At 39.7% G+C, this 19,264-nt stretch overlaps 1 protein-coding gene across 4 annotated transcripts in view; it reads left to right on the plus strand.

Moving 5' to 3' along the window:
• The first annotated feature begins 266 nt into the window (after positions 1 to 266).
• The window catches only part of clip2 (CAP-GLY domain containing linker protein 2), a 47,161-nt gene continuing 28,163 nt past the window's right edge, over positions 267 to 19,264 (plus strand). For 2 of the 4 annotated variants that reach the window (XM_038708658.1, XM_038708659.1), the window contains exons 1-3: positions 5,738 to 6,312; positions 8,035 to 8,258; positions 16,719 to 17,224. In XM_038708658.1, coding sequence (XP_038564586.1) covers positions 8,144 to 8,258; positions 16,719 to 17,224 — 621 coding nt within the window. In that variant the 5' untranslated portion in view covers positions 5,738 to 6,312; positions 8,035 to 8,143. Of the gene's footprint in view, positions 1,448 to 5,736; positions 6,313 to 8,034; positions 8,259 to 16,718; positions 17,225 to 19,264 lie in introns of those variants that run through there. The other 2 variants (XM_038708656.1, XM_038708657.1) reach the window with 2 other exon arrangements.

The raw sequence follows: 19,264 nt of genomic DNA on the forward strand, positions 1-19,264 counted from the left end.
CTCATGTCACTAGATGGTGACAACGAACCAGATGGTTTCAGAACTGTTTTGTTTAAACTTGCTGTGATCAAACTGTGTAGTCTATGGATCAAACAGCAGACGGTAAGAGAGTGAAGCAGAGTAATGGGATTTCCTTGTGTTAAATATCTTAAAGTTACTGATGTGATGTTTTCTGAGGGATAAAGAACAGAAATAAGCTAAAAGGGCCTAGAGATACACAATAGCACAGTACTTGATATTGTGTTGTGTTTTATTCTTCTTATTACTCTATAGATCTGCTCTACATTGCAGTAGCAGAGAATACGTCTCATCTTTTGAGGAAAAATACTTCTACACACATCAACAAATTTCACTTCATAGTCTTATCCTTCAGTCTCACTGTGACCTTGTGTGAAACTGATCTGTTGTCAGTTTGTCTCGTTTTCCAGAGATGTTGGATGATGCAGAGAGGAGCTCACACCTCAGGACTCCTGTGTGGAGATGTTGGAGTCACACTTACCAACCCCAACACACACACACACACACACACACACACACACACACACACACACACGCACGCACACACACACACACACTGCAAGAAAGAAACTGCATTCAGAAATTAGAGAAATTATTCTTCCTGAAGAAACTGTTTTTCAAAGTTAAATCAGGTACATTTACATTTCTTTTATTTGGGCTATTTTCAGTCTTAATTCTGTGAGATGTCATTTGGAAAGCCAGTGACAGGAAAATATTTCACAATTAGGGGCATTTTGTTGTTCGCACAGGGAAAACACACAACACAGCACACACAGAAATGATTTTCTCTGACCTGTTGCTTTGTGACAGATATGCAAGTTTCAGATAAATAGCATACAGTAGTTGACTAATTTACAGAACTTGAGAGACCTCTAGTGGTCAATAGTGACAAAACTGCACTGTTAAATACTAACACATAAAACTACTAATATTTAAAATACTAATGTCAAATTACTTCACAATCTAGCTAATGATCGAAATGTTATGTAGGACTGTTATTATCCGTGTAACTTGTGTCAAGTTAAATGTTCCATGCATTGCTGATTATTCTTTATTATTTATTGCATTTAGGATATCTCTTCTAAGTTCCCTTCACCTCATCAAATGCTATTAGTAAAATGAAAACACTGTACAAGTAAAAACTAACAAGTTGCTTGAGAATTATCACATAGAGAAGTTCCACACCATCAATTTGGTTTACAAACTCATTCACTCTTGTTGAGCTTTGTACAAATCTGCTCCCACCCTTTTTTGTCTTTTATGTCTTGTGTCCAAGTACCAAGATTAATCTGTTGTCATCCCGGCTACATCTGAAAGTGGAGTATACTGCCACCACCTGAAAGGATGTAGGAGGTTTGTTAGAAGGCATCTCTAGTTCCCTCCTCTGGCAGCCAAACGGACTTTATGCAATAACTGACCAGCCTGCCAGGTTTGTGTTGTGTGGTTGAAAACCAACAGAACACAGTGTACCAGCCGTAAAATGTATTTCACTGACCACTGTAAAACAAGTTTAGTACTGGATACTGGATCTGCTGTATTAATGCTTGTCTTATTGTGACAACCATCACTAAGCTTATGTATTAAGACATCTAGACATGGAGTAACATTAGCAATCATGTTATCATGAATCCGCTCACCTGATGAATGTACAGCTAAAGTCACTAAGTGAGAGTAGAATAGGGTAGAATAATGTGGGGTTATCAGAGCTTTTTCCCTGAAAACAGCATCATCCTGTGGCAGGAAATGGGATTGATGAGAGCAGACTGAACAAAAGCTGCAGGCCATAAAACCAAATGGTTCATATTGTGTGGCCGCTTTTTATCTAACTCTCAGCTGTCATGGGCAGCTGAGTGCAGAAGCAGAGAACTGCGGTGCGAACCCAAATGTAGACTGTAGGCGAGGTGGTTGCACTTCAAATAAAGATTTATTAGAGAGGTGGTATTATGCTCATTTTCAGGTTCAAAATCTTATTTAGGGGTTGTACCAGAACAGGTTTACATGGTTTCATTTTCAAAAAACACCATTGTGTTGAAGGCTTCGTAACTCCAAACAAAACATAATCCAAAGGGAAGAGTCCATGAACAAAGAACAAGGTACAATCCAACAAAATAATCCAAAAGCACAGGGACGGGACAGAACACTCAACACAGACGAGGACGTCACAAAAACTAAATACCACTGAGGGCAATATACCATCAAAAAGTTGATTTATTTCAGTAATTCCATTCAAAAAGTGAAACTTGGATATTATTTTCATTCATTACACACAGACTGATATATTTCAAATGTTTATTTAATTTAATTGTGATGATTAAAACTGACAACTAATGAAAATGCCAAATTCAGTATCTCCGAAAATTAGAAGACCAATACAAAAAAGGATTTTTAGAAATGTTGGCCAACTGAAAAGTATGAGCATGTACAGCACTCAATACTTAGTTGGGGCTCCTTTTGCCTGAATTAATGCAGCAGTGCGGCGTGGCATGGAGTGGATCAGTCTGTGGCACTGCTCAGGTGTTATGAGAGCCCAGGTTGCTCTGATAGTGGCCTTCAGCTCTTCTGCATTGTTGGGTCTGGCGTATCGCATCTTCCTCTTCACAATACCCCATAGATTTTCTATAGGGTTAAGGTCAGGCGAGTTTGCTGACCAATTAAGAACAGGGATACCATGGTCCTCAAACCAGGTACTGGTAGCTTTGGCACTGTGTGCAGGTGCCAAGTCCTGTTGGAAAATGAAATCTGCATCTCCATAAAGTTGGTCAGCAGCAGGAAGCATGAAGTGCTCTAAAACTTCCTGGTAGACGGCTGCGTTGACCTTGGACCTCAGAAAACACAGTGGACCAACACCAGCAGATGACATGGCACCCAAACCATCACTGACTGTGGAAACTTTACACTGGACTTCAAGCAACGTGGATTCTGTGCCTCTCCTGTCTTCCTCCAGACTCTGCGACCTTGATTTCTAGAGGAAAAAAAGAAAAATTTACTTTCATCAGAGAACATAACTTTAGACCACTCAGCAGCAGTCCAGTCCTTTTTGTCTTTAGCCCAGACGAGATGCTTCTGATGCTGTCTTGTTCAAGAGTGGCTTGACACAAGGAATGCGACCGCTGAAACCCATGTCTTGCATACGTCTGTGCGTGGTGGTTCTTGAAGCACTGACTCCAGCTGCAGTCCACTCTTTGTGAATCTCTCCCTATTGCTTGTCCACTTTTTTCTACCACATCTTTTCCTTCCCTTCGCCTCTGTATTAATGTGCTTAGACACAGAGCTCTGTGAACAGCCAGCCTCTTTAGCAATGACCTTTTGTGTCTTGCCCTCCTTGTGCAAGGTGTCAGTGGTCGTCTTTTGGACAGCTGTCAAGTCAGCAGTCTTCCCCATGATTGTGTAGCCTACAGAACTAGACTGAGAGACCATTTAAAGGCCTTTGCAGGTGTTTTGAGTTAATTAGCTGATCAGAGTGTGGCACCAGGTGTCTTCAATATTGAACTTTTTCACAATATTCTAATTTTCTGAGATACTGATTTTGGGGTTTTCATTAGTTGTCAGTTATAATCATTAAAATAAAAGGAATGAACACTTGAAATATATCAGTCTGTGTGGAATGAATGTATACATTATACAAGTTTCACTTTTTGAATGGAATTACAGAAATAAATCAACTTTTTGATGATGTTCTAATTATATGACCAGCACCTGTATGCACAGGCAAACCAGCAGGGAGGGAAGCACAGCTGAAACACATCAGGTAATAAACAACAGGAAACAAAGCTAGACAAGGACACAAGAGAACAGAACACTACAAAATAAAACAGGAAGTAAATCTCATGGAAACACACAAGAACAGGGTTACCAAAGTAAAACAAAAAACAGAGAACAACTGCATAACGGAAAAAAAACAGGGCAGGGAACACAGACAGGACCAAACAGGAAACAGGACTACACTAACATGGAGACACAGGACTAAGGACCACAAGGAGAGAATAGACAGGGACAACCAAAGACAGAGAAACAAACAGAGACTATAATGAAACAGTAGACAAGACCTAAATAATAACAAACACAGAAGCACACAGACCAGGAGTAACACTAGGACATGAACTAAGGCACAGGACTAAGAACTGAGGCAAAGAACTAAAATGCAGGACTAAGAACTAAGATAAGAGACAAGACAGATACTAAGTAAACTAAAACATGTGAATGAATAAAATAATAAACAAGGCTACACAGAGAAACACAGAACCAAAAACAGACTTAAACAGAAAAACATGAACACAAACCACACTCACAACATCAGCAAGAAAGCAAATAACCGTATTTCCTTCCTTCCTAATACTTTAAACTGACATCAGTAAATGAGTAACAACATAAGCTATACAGACAAGTTAAATCTGCAAAGCAAATTGTAATCAAAAAAGCAGCGGTGGAAGAAGGATTCAGATCTTTTACTTGAGTAAAAGTAGCAATAACACAGTGTAAAAATACAAGTAAACATCTTCTTTTGTGTATTAAAAATAAAACTTAAGTAAATAACATGAGCATCCAAATATGCTTAATAATACATAACATAACATCATATTCTTGGATAACAATTAGTGATGCATAACTGTGTACATCACTTTTAATCTCACAGATGAGATGATTAATCTGGGTAGTTTAACATATAATAGTATCATAATGTGTTAGTTGATTTATATTTTGTTTTACCAATCCAAATTTACACAGTAACATAGGCTAATTGTAGTGAAGTAAAAAGTAGACAATATTTTCCTCCAAATTGTAGTAGATATAAAGTAGCACAAAATTGAAATACTCAAGTAAAGTACAAGTAGGCCTAACTCAAAATTGCAATCACTTAAGTAAACTAACTTGTAAAACCTACAGTCTATGGGAAAAGTGAAGGCTACATAAGGACTAGATCATAGACTGTATATATCCAGCATTAGAGGTCTCTGTTTTCGCGGTACAGCTGTCAAACTGGGGCACTCCCAGTAGCAGACAAGCTGACCAATCTGTGTTTCCCAGTGTCGATTTATGGGTCCACTGACCAATACGAACGTTTTAAATCCAGCCGGAAAAGCTGAAGTGATCCACAGAAACGGGTTTGGCCCCACCCACATTATCAGAGATAAATCAAGTGTTGACCGCGGCTATTGAGTGCAAACTGCTAGTTGGCTCCTATCATCACTCCATATATTAATAATGTTTCAGATATCTCAAACGGTAAACGATCTTCAGCTTGGCTGTGATCCTGTCTCAAAGAGAATCATGCACCAAACTGCTATTATATTTTGTATATATTTAGCGTTTTCTTAGTTATTGGCGTAAGCGCAGTGTTCTTTTTGTGAATTAATATATTTTTATGCAACACTAGAAACCATTTTTCAGTTCGGCGTACGTATAATGTTTTAAACACCATGTATTTGTGTAAAGTTTTGATTTATATGATTGGTACCCCAGATGTTTCCCACTGAAGATGCACTGTCGACGGTCGGTGTACAGTATTGTGAGCAGCGTCATAAATGTGGCATGTTATTCCGAAAAATGTTTATTTTGTCAATTTTATTGATGCCGAATACAAACAGAGTACCACTGACGTGAACCTGTATTGAGTCATCCTTGGTGAGTCATGTATTTTGACCGATAAGCACGACCCTGATTAAATCCCTATACTTTTAAACAGAGAACGTCACGGAGATGAGCTAGACTGTAGTCTGCTCTCATCACACCCCCAGGAGGCTCTGCTTCCCAGCCCCTTTGTTCAGTCTAGCCGGTGGGTTGAGTCAGAGGGAGGCTGTGCTAAACCAACAATTCCGTACCACTGTGGGAACACCGACAGCAGCGAAAAGAGGCCGGAAAAATAGCTAAGGTTATCCGGGAGTACATACCAAGACTGTTTAACCAGAGTCAGACAACAGGAAAGTTGCTTTTGACTGTTGCTGATGCTGCGTTTCGTTTCGGAAACCACCAGGACCTGCGTGCCAGTGTCCGGCTACTAAAACAAAACAGCGATACGTCTCGACAATCTTCGCTATTTGGTAGCTTCCTTGGCTATCATCCTGAAAAAATGAACCGGGCAGGCTAGCTGCTAAGCCATCACCGGTGTATTGCTGAGACTGTGCAGTTGTTGCCATCATCCGCTGATCCACGCTGACTCTCCCTTTCAGTTTCTGCTCAGCATCCATATTTGCATCCCAGGGAGTGGCAACCACTAATCCCCCTTTTCCTGGCAAGAAAGCTGAAAGTTGGCCGGTTGTCGGACACCTCTCAGACGCTCTAATATCACATAGAAAGGTGAGTATTTTCCTGTATTAATGTGCTTTTATGTCATTTTTTGCTGGGAGGGACTCGGGGTTTAAGTGAAGGACAGTCTGGACCACGTTGCCGCAGTAGCTACAACAATGGATCAAACTGGCGTTGTGTTGCATTTTGTTGAGGTGCGCATTATCGTCCCAATGCTTTCATCCTGCTTTCACTAAAATAAGGTGTCGATTGGGAAATGACTGTAGGCCCTTGTGAAGAACAGCTTAGGCCATTTGAAAATCACAGCAGTCGAGACTCAAGGGCCAACACCATCCCTTTCGACAGTTTTGATATGATTTATTGTTCTTAAATGAAAATGTCTCTTTTGTCGTTATCTGGATGAGTGTAAATATTATAGAAAATGATTAACTAGCTTTGCGGAAACCTGCTTGCTTTCTTTCCTAACACTTGCTGTCTAATTTAAAAGGCTAAACCAGATGTGTGTTGTTTATTCTAGGCTTTAACAGCATTATATCTTCTTAATGGGCTCTGGGCCATGATTTGTAGGCCATGCTCCACTTGGGCACCGGCCTACATTGGCTCTGTCATATTTTTTACTCTGGTGGAATTGATAAGTTGGCTATGAAATAATATATGAAGAATTTGGAGTTTTATTAAGGGTGATCACAATAATAATATAGGCACACTTTCAAATGTTGCAGTAGGATTGCCAGGTGTTGCCAGGCAAAATATAACAAGCACAAAAACAAATCTAAAGATAAAACATGTCAGCTCTGATCTGTAGGAGCGCCCCTGTGATACCACAGCGTGTGGTTGCTCCAGTTGAGAGCTCCTTGCTCAGGGGCACTAGTGGAATTACAATTTTGGAAAAGAGCCTCATTAATTTATATTTCTACCTTTCGCTCTTCCGTAATGAACAGCCAGCAACACAAATGTGAACATTTTCACTGCCAGAAATAAGCCCATAGCGCTATGTATTAAGCCTCCCACATTACTGGTGCCAATTGGGAATGGTGTGGAGGAGTATTTCAGATTCCTGAACAAATCCCAATATGCTTTTATTGTTTTCTGTCCTTTTTGTGGAGAGTAAAGTATGAATGAAGACCAAAAATATATGTGAAAGACGCATACTGTGATTTTTTTTTCATTTACTTGTAACCCCTTGCCACCGTTAATGGCCTCGCGTGGGCAGGAGTTATGAAAAGTTCAACAGCCAAACAGTCATCCTTCCTTCTCAGTGTTTCATTTTCAGGACTTTAGAAGTCTGAGGAGGAACAAGTGCGAAGAATTTCACAAGAAATACTGGAAAAACGGAGAATACAAGTTAGACTCCTCAGTGGGTCCGGACCCCCACTTTGCTGCTTCACAGCTGATACTTTGGTGAACTATGAATCCTTGCACAGATCTAAAGTACGCACAAAATATAAAACATGTCTGTCTCCATGTAACTAATAAGATTGGAAATTACACAAATGAAAACCTTTGGAAAAAATACATTAGCAGACTGTACAAGCAGCTACAGAACATTATGACCACGTCATCTCATATATTCTTGATCCTGTGAAAACCAGTTTCCAGTTGTTGAGCAGTCTGGTTCATGCTTACAGGTTTGGAGGTTGGTTGACACATAAGCATGCACTTAAAGAATGCATCTTTTAGCTTACCCCTCATTCTGCTTATTTACCTGCTTATTTCTGTTATAATTGTCCCTATATTTATGACTGCCTTATCCCTCCTTTCCCCTTCCAACAGCTAAACATGGAGAGCGACAGCCACCACTCCCACATCTAGTGCTGGTCCACAAGCCTTCATCACCCAGGGAGGAGCTCTCAGATCCTGGCCGTGTCCCTGCTACTGTAGAATGAATATGCTCAAGTCCAGTGGACTGAAAATCCCTGGCCGGGGGCCCAAGCATTCCAGCCCAGTGGGAAGGACCTCAGCGGGTGGAACTTCTAGCCCCGTTGTCCCGAAAGACAGTAAGTTACTTCCTGCTTCTGACCCCGTGGAAAATAAAAGGAATTTATTTCTTCCAGTTATTTCTGCTGATTACCGGAAGTGGCTCAGACCATTTATTTATGTGAATGACTCAGTAGAGCGCAGCTGCATTAGATTACATTCACATAGAAGCTGGGAAGTGTTTTCCTTAACTTAATCTTCCAGTGTCTTTACAGAGAGCTCCAATGCAACGTTTTGATAGCTTTCAGCAGTTTCAGGGAGCCACTCTCTCCATTTAAAATAAAGTTCTTGCTACAATGCGTAATTCAGTGTGTCATAAACCAATAAACATGAATGTGTATAATAATAAGAGATACTTTCATTCATACAGTTTCTCTTGTGTAGTGATTTTTTTTAAAGCTGCACTAATCATATTTTTAATTATAAAAATGATTAAATTAATGTGAAACACAAAAGGGCACATAAACATAAAAGGGCACTTGTCGTCCACTTGCAGGGAATAGAAAGTCTTAAAATACAATACAGCTTTATTATAATTAAGATGAAAAGAATGTCTGAAATAAACCTGCTCCTGGATAAGTCTGGTGATATTCTATGTTTTTCTTATATTTGTTAAAAGATCAAAACTACTAATAAATTGATCCTACAAAGAAGTATTGTCTGTGTATCCAGGGCCTGATGGAGCTTAGTCCCCTCTGAGAGCTCCATTGTTGTTGAAAACTATTAAAAACACATCAGTGAGACACACTGTTGCATCGGCTGACACGTTCCTTCATTAGTAAAGTATTGAGAGACGGACAGTTGGTTTTTGGTCTTTAAATGGGATTTGTTGACATGAACAAAAATACAGAATATAATAATAATATTAAATACAGAATATCGCCATCCTTATGCTTTATGAGAAATCTGAAATGAAAATGTGGACACATGACTCTTATTCTTTGACCTTAAAGCTACTGTAAAACTGCCTACTCACCAAAATTAGACATGTCTGAAAAACATTCAGAATGAAAATTACAACCCCTGCCTGCAAAACGTAATCACAGCTGTTCTCACCCTTATGCAGCCGCTTTGTTTATTCTCCCCAGTTTTAGCTCACATAACTGCCCCATCCCACCAGCTTCACACGCACGGTAGTTCTGTTTCTGCTAAATTACAGTTTCACTCGCAGCTCTAAGTGAACAGAACAGAAGAATAGCCTGCCTTCCTTGGCTGATTGTATGCTTGATTCTCATTAACATCAGTGTGTATGGCGGAGCTTTTATCAGAGGCAGCTACAAGTGTGTCATGGTTCATGTTGACTGTGGAATTTCATGAGAAAAAACAGCAGTAGTGTTTTATTTACTGAATCCTATACGGTTTCCATTTACTTTAGTGCACTGCCAACAAAGATATATATATATATATATATATATATATAATATTACTGGTGTGTTGATGGTTTTCTTAGTTTTAACTATCACAGTGTCAAATCTAAGCTGTATATAATAGTATTAAGAATGCTTACAAGTATGGCTGGGCAATGAAACAATAATTATATATAATTATCACGATATAATTTTCCTCAATAACAATATAACAAATGTTTAATAAATGTTATAAATAAAAATATTTCATTCATTTGAATGACCAACGAAATAGCACTTTTTAAGATATTTGTTTTTTTGAGGAAAGGGGACTAAACATTTTATCCTATCCTCAGATTAGTGAAGTGATCCACTGTTTGGCATCAAGTGTTTGTTCCGACCAAAAAGAAAAGTTTAAAATCACAATTACCCATCTGGTTTCTTCAACCTTCACTCAGGAGCAAAAATCAGCCTTTAAACTTAAAATAAATAATTATTTCACATTTATCGTGATAATTATCGATATCCAATGATGTGAAATTCTTTATCATGATAACATATTTGGCCATATCGACCAGCCCGACTTTCAAGTGACTGCAATCCAACTCCAGTTCATATTTGTTGTCATATGTGTGAACAGGAGTACTCTGTGAATAGTAAATTAAAGAAAGTTGTTAGATAACTGTTCTACCTCCTGTTCATCATGCCTGTATGATTACCTTGATAATTTAATATGCTTGACTCTAGTGAAATGATAATAAGATGTGTGAGCAATCATCTGAGCACTCATCTTGAATGTTAAATATCTAAAACACGCATCTAAGCATAATAAGCATATTATTTTCCTCAGTTTTCCTAAAGCTATCTATAAGCAGAGAGTAAACAAAAATTTATTTCATTTATCCATCCAAGTGGGACCAGTGTGTTTGGTCCGGTGATCGTTTTTGTTTCCTTCTGTGTGGAAGACAGAACAGCTCAGACTGCATCTGAAATCATCCTGAACTCAGCTATTACCAGCTCGGAAAGCTAATCCCTTAATGTTGCATGGAGGACAGAAGCTTGTTGCTCAGGGCTCGTCAGCTGTTAGGTAGTTGTACTTATGTGACTAGTGCTCATCTAAACTCTTACCTGTGGTCTGAACAGTTTGTTTCTACCATACGTGAACTCATTAGTTTGCCCACATCCTGTTTAACCACAAAAGAAAATACACAATCATCATGCATTGCTCGCATTTCTCAATGTTGTACTTTCTGCGTGTAATTTTGTCTAATCAAAAATAATTAAGATAACGATAATGATTTTATAAACATCATCACACTGTCGTTTACTATATTAAACTAAAGAGATTCACATTAGAGATATCCACAATTTATTTTTGACAAATAACTACTCAAAATGTAGATATATAAAATGTAATTAGGGATAATCAATCAAACCTTTTTATGTTGAAATGGCTTTCCCAAATAACCCTTTTAAGCATATCCAGAATATTTTTGTTGATATCGTTAAAGGAATTATGATGATGTTATTTACTTAAATTCAAGATATGACCAGTGTAGTTTATATATATGAAACTCCATATTCCCAAATAAACTTTGACTAGACTTTTAGCCATTCAAAAAGATGATTAAGATATTTTTTAAATGTGCAGAATGAAAGAAATCTAATGAAGTACATTAAATATATCTAGAATTTAAGTGTGACTAGTTACAATGTAAATGGAAAGAGAGTAAAAACTGAATTGTATGTTGATTGTTGCTAGAAAATAATTAGGGATATCTTAATGGATTAATATAAAATACTCTTATTTGCTTGTGAACAAGCCTGTTCAATACTCGAAAAGCATCCAGATCATAGAAGCCTTTTTGTTCTTACTTTATTAGCGGAGACTTATGTCTGGAGTCTGTGTTGGTCAGTTGGCTGGTTAGTCAGTCAATCTCCCTGTTTTTAATGTACCCATGATGATCACGATTCATTAATTATTTTCAGTTATATTCCTCCTGTTAACCCACTTTGGCTATTAAACACTAATAAGATATCGGCGGGACAATACTGATGCCTCCGTTAGTGGTTGGAAGGATTAGTTTCCTGCCCCAGATAGTTTCACTGACCTGGCCACATACTCCAAATCTCAACCCCCCTGTTTGTTGGTTTTAGCTGGGAAGATTGTGAGAAGGGGCCACTGTTTCGGAAGTTGGCAGATTTTTCTTTACTGTTTTACCCTCTGGAGGAAGCAGTAGTCTATGAGCGGACAGAGGAATGTATCTGAGCCTTCCTTCTAGCTGCTTTTGATGTGAAAATAACAGAGCTGTGCCACCTCTCGTGACGCCACGTCTCCTGTGACCTTGGAAGCCGGTTTCTCAACAGAAATTTCTAGAGACTATTGCCTTTTTGGAGATATACAGCTTCCAATATTTATTTGACTCTATGTTGTCATCATACAGTAATACATAATCACTTATTGCATCTAAAATGTCATTTTATGCAATTCCACTATTTGTTTGTTTGTCATTTGTGCTTTAAACCTGCATCATTTTATTATTTTTATGTCGGCGTAACAAGCTGTTAGCACTTCATTGGAATATTATCACAGCCATTAGCATTTATTTGGAGTTGTGTTTGACGATGTGATGAATTAAGCTCTGTTATGCTCCATATCTCCATTAACTGTAACTGGCTGTATATCTGCTAAATCTTCAGTTATGCTTACCAGCTAATAACGGCTAACTTTGTCTGTTGTTTGTTGCTGGGCGGGTGTTGTACTGTGGGTTTATCAGAGCTTTTTCGCTGAAAGCAGCTGCTTGCTCTATCTGGAAACAGGAAGAGCAGTGAGAGCGAACAAAAACATTAAAGTTACAGGCGTAAAACTAAAACTGCAGGGAGGAGCTCAGGGTTGGGTTTTAATTCTCTGTGGGTTGGTCATTACGAGAGACCCATTTTTACATTACTCTTGCTGATTTGATCCATTGTTAATACCAGAAAATTGATTAGTGTGACTTTAAGATGAACTTTAACAAGATAAAAAGATCCACAAGTTTCAGTGCTGTCCTTAATTAGGGGTTATATATACTGCATTGATTAGAGCTATAAATTATAGCTTGCAGTGAGATAACAGCAAGAGCCTGGAAGGATGGCAGAGAGGTGGATGACATGTGGATAAGGTCCTAGGCTGCATAAGAATCCAGGATATTTAGGGTACGTGGTATGTACAACCAAATCACCAGCATACACGATAAGGTTGAAAAGAACGTGAAAGAACTGTTCATGGTGGATTTGTCACACTTACTGTGACAGCAGGTTGACTTTAATTTGTTTTGGGGAGGTTTGAAGAGACACTTGCAATCGCTGTATGAGAATTTCTAAAAATGTACTTGGAGGTGGGGTGTTGGATAACGTTTTCTGTCAGGGTGTCATTTTATATCAAGATTTATTTTGTAATTAGTGAATTTTGGGGGGAAATTAAATAGATAAACTCAGATAGCCAGAATAAAGTATCTGCTTTAGACTAATCCAGTAAATGAAACCTGACAAACCAAAGGACTTCATTTCATTGATGCAACAGTCCTGTAAATCCAATATTGACAGTAAGTCAGACCTGCTGCTTTATTTGCATCATTGGCCACAATGGCCTGACACACCCAGTGGTATTAAAGGGACAGGTGACTTATTAGAAACTCCCAAATACACAACTGGATCCTCTTTTCTGCCCTATGAGAGCCATAACAGTATTTCACATCAGTTGTTAAATGATGGATTACATGTTAAGGCTGCATACTGAATCTGTAGATTCACCTTATTATTGCTTAATAACAGCAGTCGTTCTGTAACTTGGAGTTCACTAAATCAAAATGGATGACTGACAGGACAGTACACTCACTCACTCATCGTCAACCGCTTATCCTGTGTAAATAATGTTACCAAATGAAAATTCACTCAAAGAATAGCAGAGGTATTTCTTTGATCTCATAATATGCTTCTGCTACTTTTTAAAACATAAAGAATTAAATGTAGGTTTGATTCCCACCTTGTATTAATGCCGCTGTCATCTGCTTTGCCACACGTCACAATGATTGATCTGTCTATGCTCCTAGAAAAGATCTTGTGAGCGTGTGGATTCTTTCCCAAAAATGTAGGACATGAGACTTCGGTTGTGGGTTTTCTTAATGTGTAAAATTATATTACCTTGAAACACAGTATATTTGAAAAGCAACACGATGATCAAAAGTGAAAAACAAACAAACAAAAAAGAACCCATTCAAGATCAGTCCCCGCCATCTGTTGGTGTCTTTGGCGCTCAGCCTTCCACAACTGCTGAAGACAATAACACAATATCAGTCCTCTGACCAATGAACCTACTTTAAAACAAAAAGAACAAGTTAGAGGGCAAAGACGATAGTCCTTGTGTAAGATTATCATAAATAAGCAGAGTTAAATAGGCCAGAGAAAGAGGTGCGTGTGTGTGAGTGTGTGTGTAACCAAAGCGGGGAGAGATGGGTGGATAATTGGGGGGAGGAGGAGGGACGGGAGGAAGCTGTGGAGGTTTCATTGTGCAGAGCTGATGAATAGTGGGATTCAGATGGTGGTGGGAGGTGGCCAAGCACAATAGTGAAAGTAAGGGCTGTGTTTTCAGTCTTCCTTCTGCCGAGGATCCTTTTACCCTCGCTCTCCTGTTGCCTCAGCAACCCAAATCATGGGTTAGCTCAGGTTTGAAGCAATACTCTGGGTCTGCTGGTCAGGATCACATGTTGCATTTCTTGATCTGATTCATCCAAAACAACTTTAACTTTATGTCTTCTGCCCTGAAACCTCAAACCACATCAAATTAAATGATAATGGTGTATGGTTAGCTCACTTGGTTGAGCGCCCGCCACATGTACAAGGCTTACTGCAGCGGCCCGGGTTTGACTCCAGCCAGCAGCCCTTTGCTATATGTTGCCCCCCATCTCTCTCCCTGTTTCCCACTGCTATCCACTGTCCTGTCTCTCAAAATAAATGCAAAAATGCCCCAGAAATATCTTTATAAAAGACAGAAAATGTAATTAAATCGAGTAAAAAATAATAGAAAACAAATTATAGGCTATAGGCTTGTCTCGCACAATATATGTCACCTACATGTTAACACTGTAATGCTAGCTAACTTTCATTGCTCGGTTGCTATTAGGTACGTAACGTGTTTCACGCACGAATGTATCTCACCCAATGTGTTTAATCCACTCTCGGTCCTTTCATCACATCATCTACACGTGTAAGTTCTTTGACGTTACCTTCGGTGACATTAGCTTCACTTTGAGATTGAGAGAAAACATTATGACATCACGACTGTGACTTTTGGGTTTGTGCACTTTCTAATTACGTATTTTCACAGTCTTTTACTTACCCAGTTTTACGCCAAACTGAAACTTTTTTGACTTGCAAAAATGTCTTTTAAATTGACAGACATCATATTTGGAATTCAGGGCACAGTTTTAAATGGGGTAAAAAAAATTATTGTTTCATGCCATTGACTACCGTCCTTTTTTATTCACAAAATAAAGTCCCATGGTGGTCCTCTGGAAGGGGAGGGCCTTAGACTCTATTAGAAGTCATAATGTTTATACAGGCAGAAATAAAAATGTTTGTTTGCAGTTCTGATGAGTCAGCATTAAACTGTAAGTAAGGGCAGCAACAGTGAGGCGTAGCTAATGAGCTCAGTGTGGTTATTTGTGTTACCAATTACGAAACTGTAAATTCAGCCTTATTGAGAATATGGATGTCGGTAGAAGGAGCAGAGACTTCCATTTTGATCTTAAGACTGTGATTTACTTCAGAATTCTCAGTTTTTGCTGCTTTCACAAGTCGAATGTGACTTTAAAAAAAATAAAAATCAAACTGAATCTTGACAAAAAGTTTAGGACTCCATGACCTTGCTAGCAGGAAGGTTTCTCGGGTACATTTCCGAACCATCTCTGGTGCTTTGAGTGGAGTTCATATTCCAGCTGTGATTCCAGCTGCAGTGAGCAACTGCAATATGGGTCAAACACAGAGTGATTTATGGCTGATGTTGATGCTAAATGACAGTTTGCCCTGGGCGACATTCATTTTGACACATTACAGTTCAACGAGGGACCTGAGTACTCCAATGTTCTGATTGTCAATATGTTTTGGTCAGCTGATTTATGCAGTGTTTAAGAGTTGCAGCATAGAACAAACAGTTTCTCTGATTCAGACAAAAGCAAATGGACTACACTCTCAAAATGTTTCAGGTGTCTCTCCTAAATATATTGCAGTTCATGTTTATGATAAACACTCGGGACCAAGCAAAGCTGTCAGCAACAGTTTTCCCCAAAATAATACTCGAAGCAGCACATTCCCAAAGACTTTCAAACTGTATCATCAAGTTAAAACCCCTTTGAAGTTGTACCCATTTGCATTTGTGCCGAATGTGCTTCACATCACAACATATGGGAGCAATTGAGGCATAAAGCACAACCATTGGGGCCCACAAAGCCCGAGGCCTTCTCTCAGGGTGTCGCGGAGACAGCCCTGGCACCAACCATTCCTGCACACACACACATACACAGATAAACACAGACTTTTACTGGCACTGCGGTGCAGTAGACCGCGTGCTAATGGTGCCCTGCTCAGTTTACAGGCTGCTGTGGAAAAAAACAGAGATCCAGCACATCTATGTGTCAAACAGGCGATATCACAGGGCTGCATGGCAGAGTTAATCACCGGCACATTACAGATACCATCTCTCTGACCCACTTTTCAGGAGGAATTAGAGTAACGCCTAATCTTGCACAAATTGCACAGTTGTGCTGGATGCTGCCACACAAGCAGTTTTTTCTTTTTTTTTTGTTGCCAGCATGATACGTTCAAACGGGATGAATAGTGGGAAGTCGATTCTGCTGGACTGTGAATGAGGATGTTCTCCCAGTGTATGTAGTGTTTACAACTCGACCCTCCAATGAGGAGGATTTTATCTAAGAGAAAGGGTTTCCAATTCTTATTGCTTTAATTTCTGTGCACGTTTTACAACATTAGTTTTATTTCAGTAATGTTAATGTGTCTTGCTGTTGCCAGTGTTATAGGAACACACTTCTTGCTCTGCAACATGGCAAATAATATAAAATGTTTTTCTTTTCTCGCCAGATTGTCCACTCAAGCCCACCACACCAACTAAAATCTCTGAAGAGGGCGATGATGTTTTGGGAGATTACACAGTGGGTGAACAGGTCTGGGTCAATGGGGTCAAACTAGGAGTTATCGCCTACCTAGGGGAGACCCAGTTTGCCCCTGGACAATGGGCAGGCGTGATACTGAATGACCTAGTTGGCAAAAACGATGGTTCAGTGGGTGGAGTGCGCTACTTTGAGTGCCAGCCCCTCCAGGGTATCTTCACGCGACCCTCGAAGCTCACCCGACAGCCGGTTGGAGAGGGAAGTGACAGCCACTCCACTGACTCACTCTGTGCCCAGAATCAGACTCAGCAGGGTGGCAGTGGCGCCCCTCCTGGCCAGCGGGTGGTAGTGCCACTCAGAGAGGGCCTCCTCAACAGCGCAGTGAAAACGGGCAACGAGTCGGGGTCCAACATGTCTGACAGCGGTTCGGTTAAGAAAGGTGGGGATAAGGATCTTCGAGTTGGAGATCGAGTTTTGGTGAGTAATTATGTGTGTGATAACAAATTGTTTTGATAACTCTAGTGACGGAGTTTGTGTGGTAATGATGATTTTCTGAACAAAGTAATTTCTCTGAAAGCTGAGGAAAGGGAATACAGTCCTAGGAAAGCTTGCAAGCAGGGAACATGGGGTTGTGCATTTGGCAGGTAGCTGTAAACCCGGGGCTGGGTCTTGGGCTGGTAGGGGGGAACCTGGGGCTCAGGATTGGGCTGGAAGCTGGGAAGAGCAGGGATCCAGAACAGAGAAGCAGAGCTGACGAGGGGATTGTAGACAGGGGCTGGAACCAGAGCAGACGGGTCTACGGGGGAGGGAGAGAAAAACTGGCAACAACAGGAAAACTGGCAATGTATGAAAAAATGGCTTGAAGCGTAGACTGACTGATCCACTTGCAGAGTAGAAGTAGAAGGAAAACCTTGTGCCCATATTGCATTGAGGCTACCAGGTAGCGTAAATGGGCTAACTGTTACACAACGTTGCCAAGCAAATTGATTTCTGCAGTTTAACCATTTCTTTTTCACACAGCTATCAAGCATGTCTATCAAGTAAATTTACATACAGCAGCAGCAACACAGCACAACACTGGTGAGGATCACAACAAAACCACTACTAGTATGAAGTAGGAAGTTTCACAAAAAGCAACAAGAAAAAACAGTTTCCGACATCCAACTTACTGCTCTCTTTATTGGCTTCAAATTAGGCTTAAGGTTCACGCAGTTTCTCTTGACTTTCCCTCAGTATTGCAACATTAGTCTAACATCGCCACAGCCTGTGGAAGTGACCACATTAGCTGCGCAACATGCTAACGGCATGTTCAACAGGCTGACTTACAAAATAAACACTAAAACAACATAAAACACGGCAAAACTTGCAGCTTTCAAGTTGGGTCACGGACAGCGAGTATCGATGCATCGCTGAGCTAGAACTATTACCGGCTCTCGTTAAGTAAGCAGTCTGAAGTGAAATGCACGCACACATTGCCATCAAAAATAAACTTTATCTACTCAACTCTTCTGTCCTTTAAGGTTGGGGTGTAGTGATTTGTGCTGGTTCTTTGACATGGTGTAAATTAGTTTGGAGCCCAGTAAATGTAAATCTAACACTACATAACCTAATCACTCAAAAATAAAACACATCAGGTCTCCATATGTCCCTACCGTCCTAAAAATAATGGATTAAGAAGCAGAGCAATACCAGGGATTGTCCAACCAATGAGAAACCAACCACTCGACCAACTGACCAGATGGTGTCAACCATAGTGACAAGGCTGAGTATTTGTAGAGATCTTTATTATGATGATGAGGTGCAGCTGGTGTGGCTCTGCTCTGACTCTGTTTCCACTCACACCATCACACACACACACACACACACACACACACACACACACACACACACACACACACGACTTAGGAAGATACAGGTCAGTGAACATACACTAATGGGGTCTTCTAATGACCCCAAGTGGGACCTGCCTTACCTTTCCTGTTACCGGAATTAAACCCACTAAGAAATTTCTGCCACACTTGTCATCTAACTCTCCGCCAGAAAGCGAATCGTTGTCTTTAACAAGTGTGAATGTATATTATTTCTCTGTCTGTGCAAATCAGGCAACTACAATTCAAAATGTTTAACTTGATTTCATGTAAATATTTGAGACCAACATAATCTAAAATAGCAGAAAGTAATTACATTATTATTCCCAGTGGATGTTTAATTGCAGTTTTATGAAGCCCGCAGTAAAGATGGATTCATGCAGTGTAATGTGATACATGGTTGATCCCCACAGGGAAGTTCTGTTTTTCATTATTCTGTCTATTATTAGAATTCAACCTTCATCCATTGCCTGTTGTACCTTTGTCCTTTAGTCTACCCTTGCCCAACAAAAGATGGTCAAAATGTTTCTGTCAATTATGCACTACAGGTATGTCAAAGTAAACCCTGCAGAAAGAACATTTTTATTTATTTTGTGCTTATCTCATTGACCCCTATCAGACAATATTCACTGCATGGAAATATTGGCCC

This window comes from Micropterus salmoides, unplaced genomic scaffold (assembly GCF_014851395.1).
Source record: "Micropterus salmoides isolate LMB-PRFRI ecotype aquatic unplaced genomic scaffold, ASM1485139v1 Ms_hic_scaffold_9, whole genome shotgun sequence".
Taxonomy (NCBI): domain Eukaryota; kingdom Metazoa; phylum Chordata; class Actinopteri; order Centrarchiformes; family Centrarchidae; genus Micropterus; species Micropterus salmoides.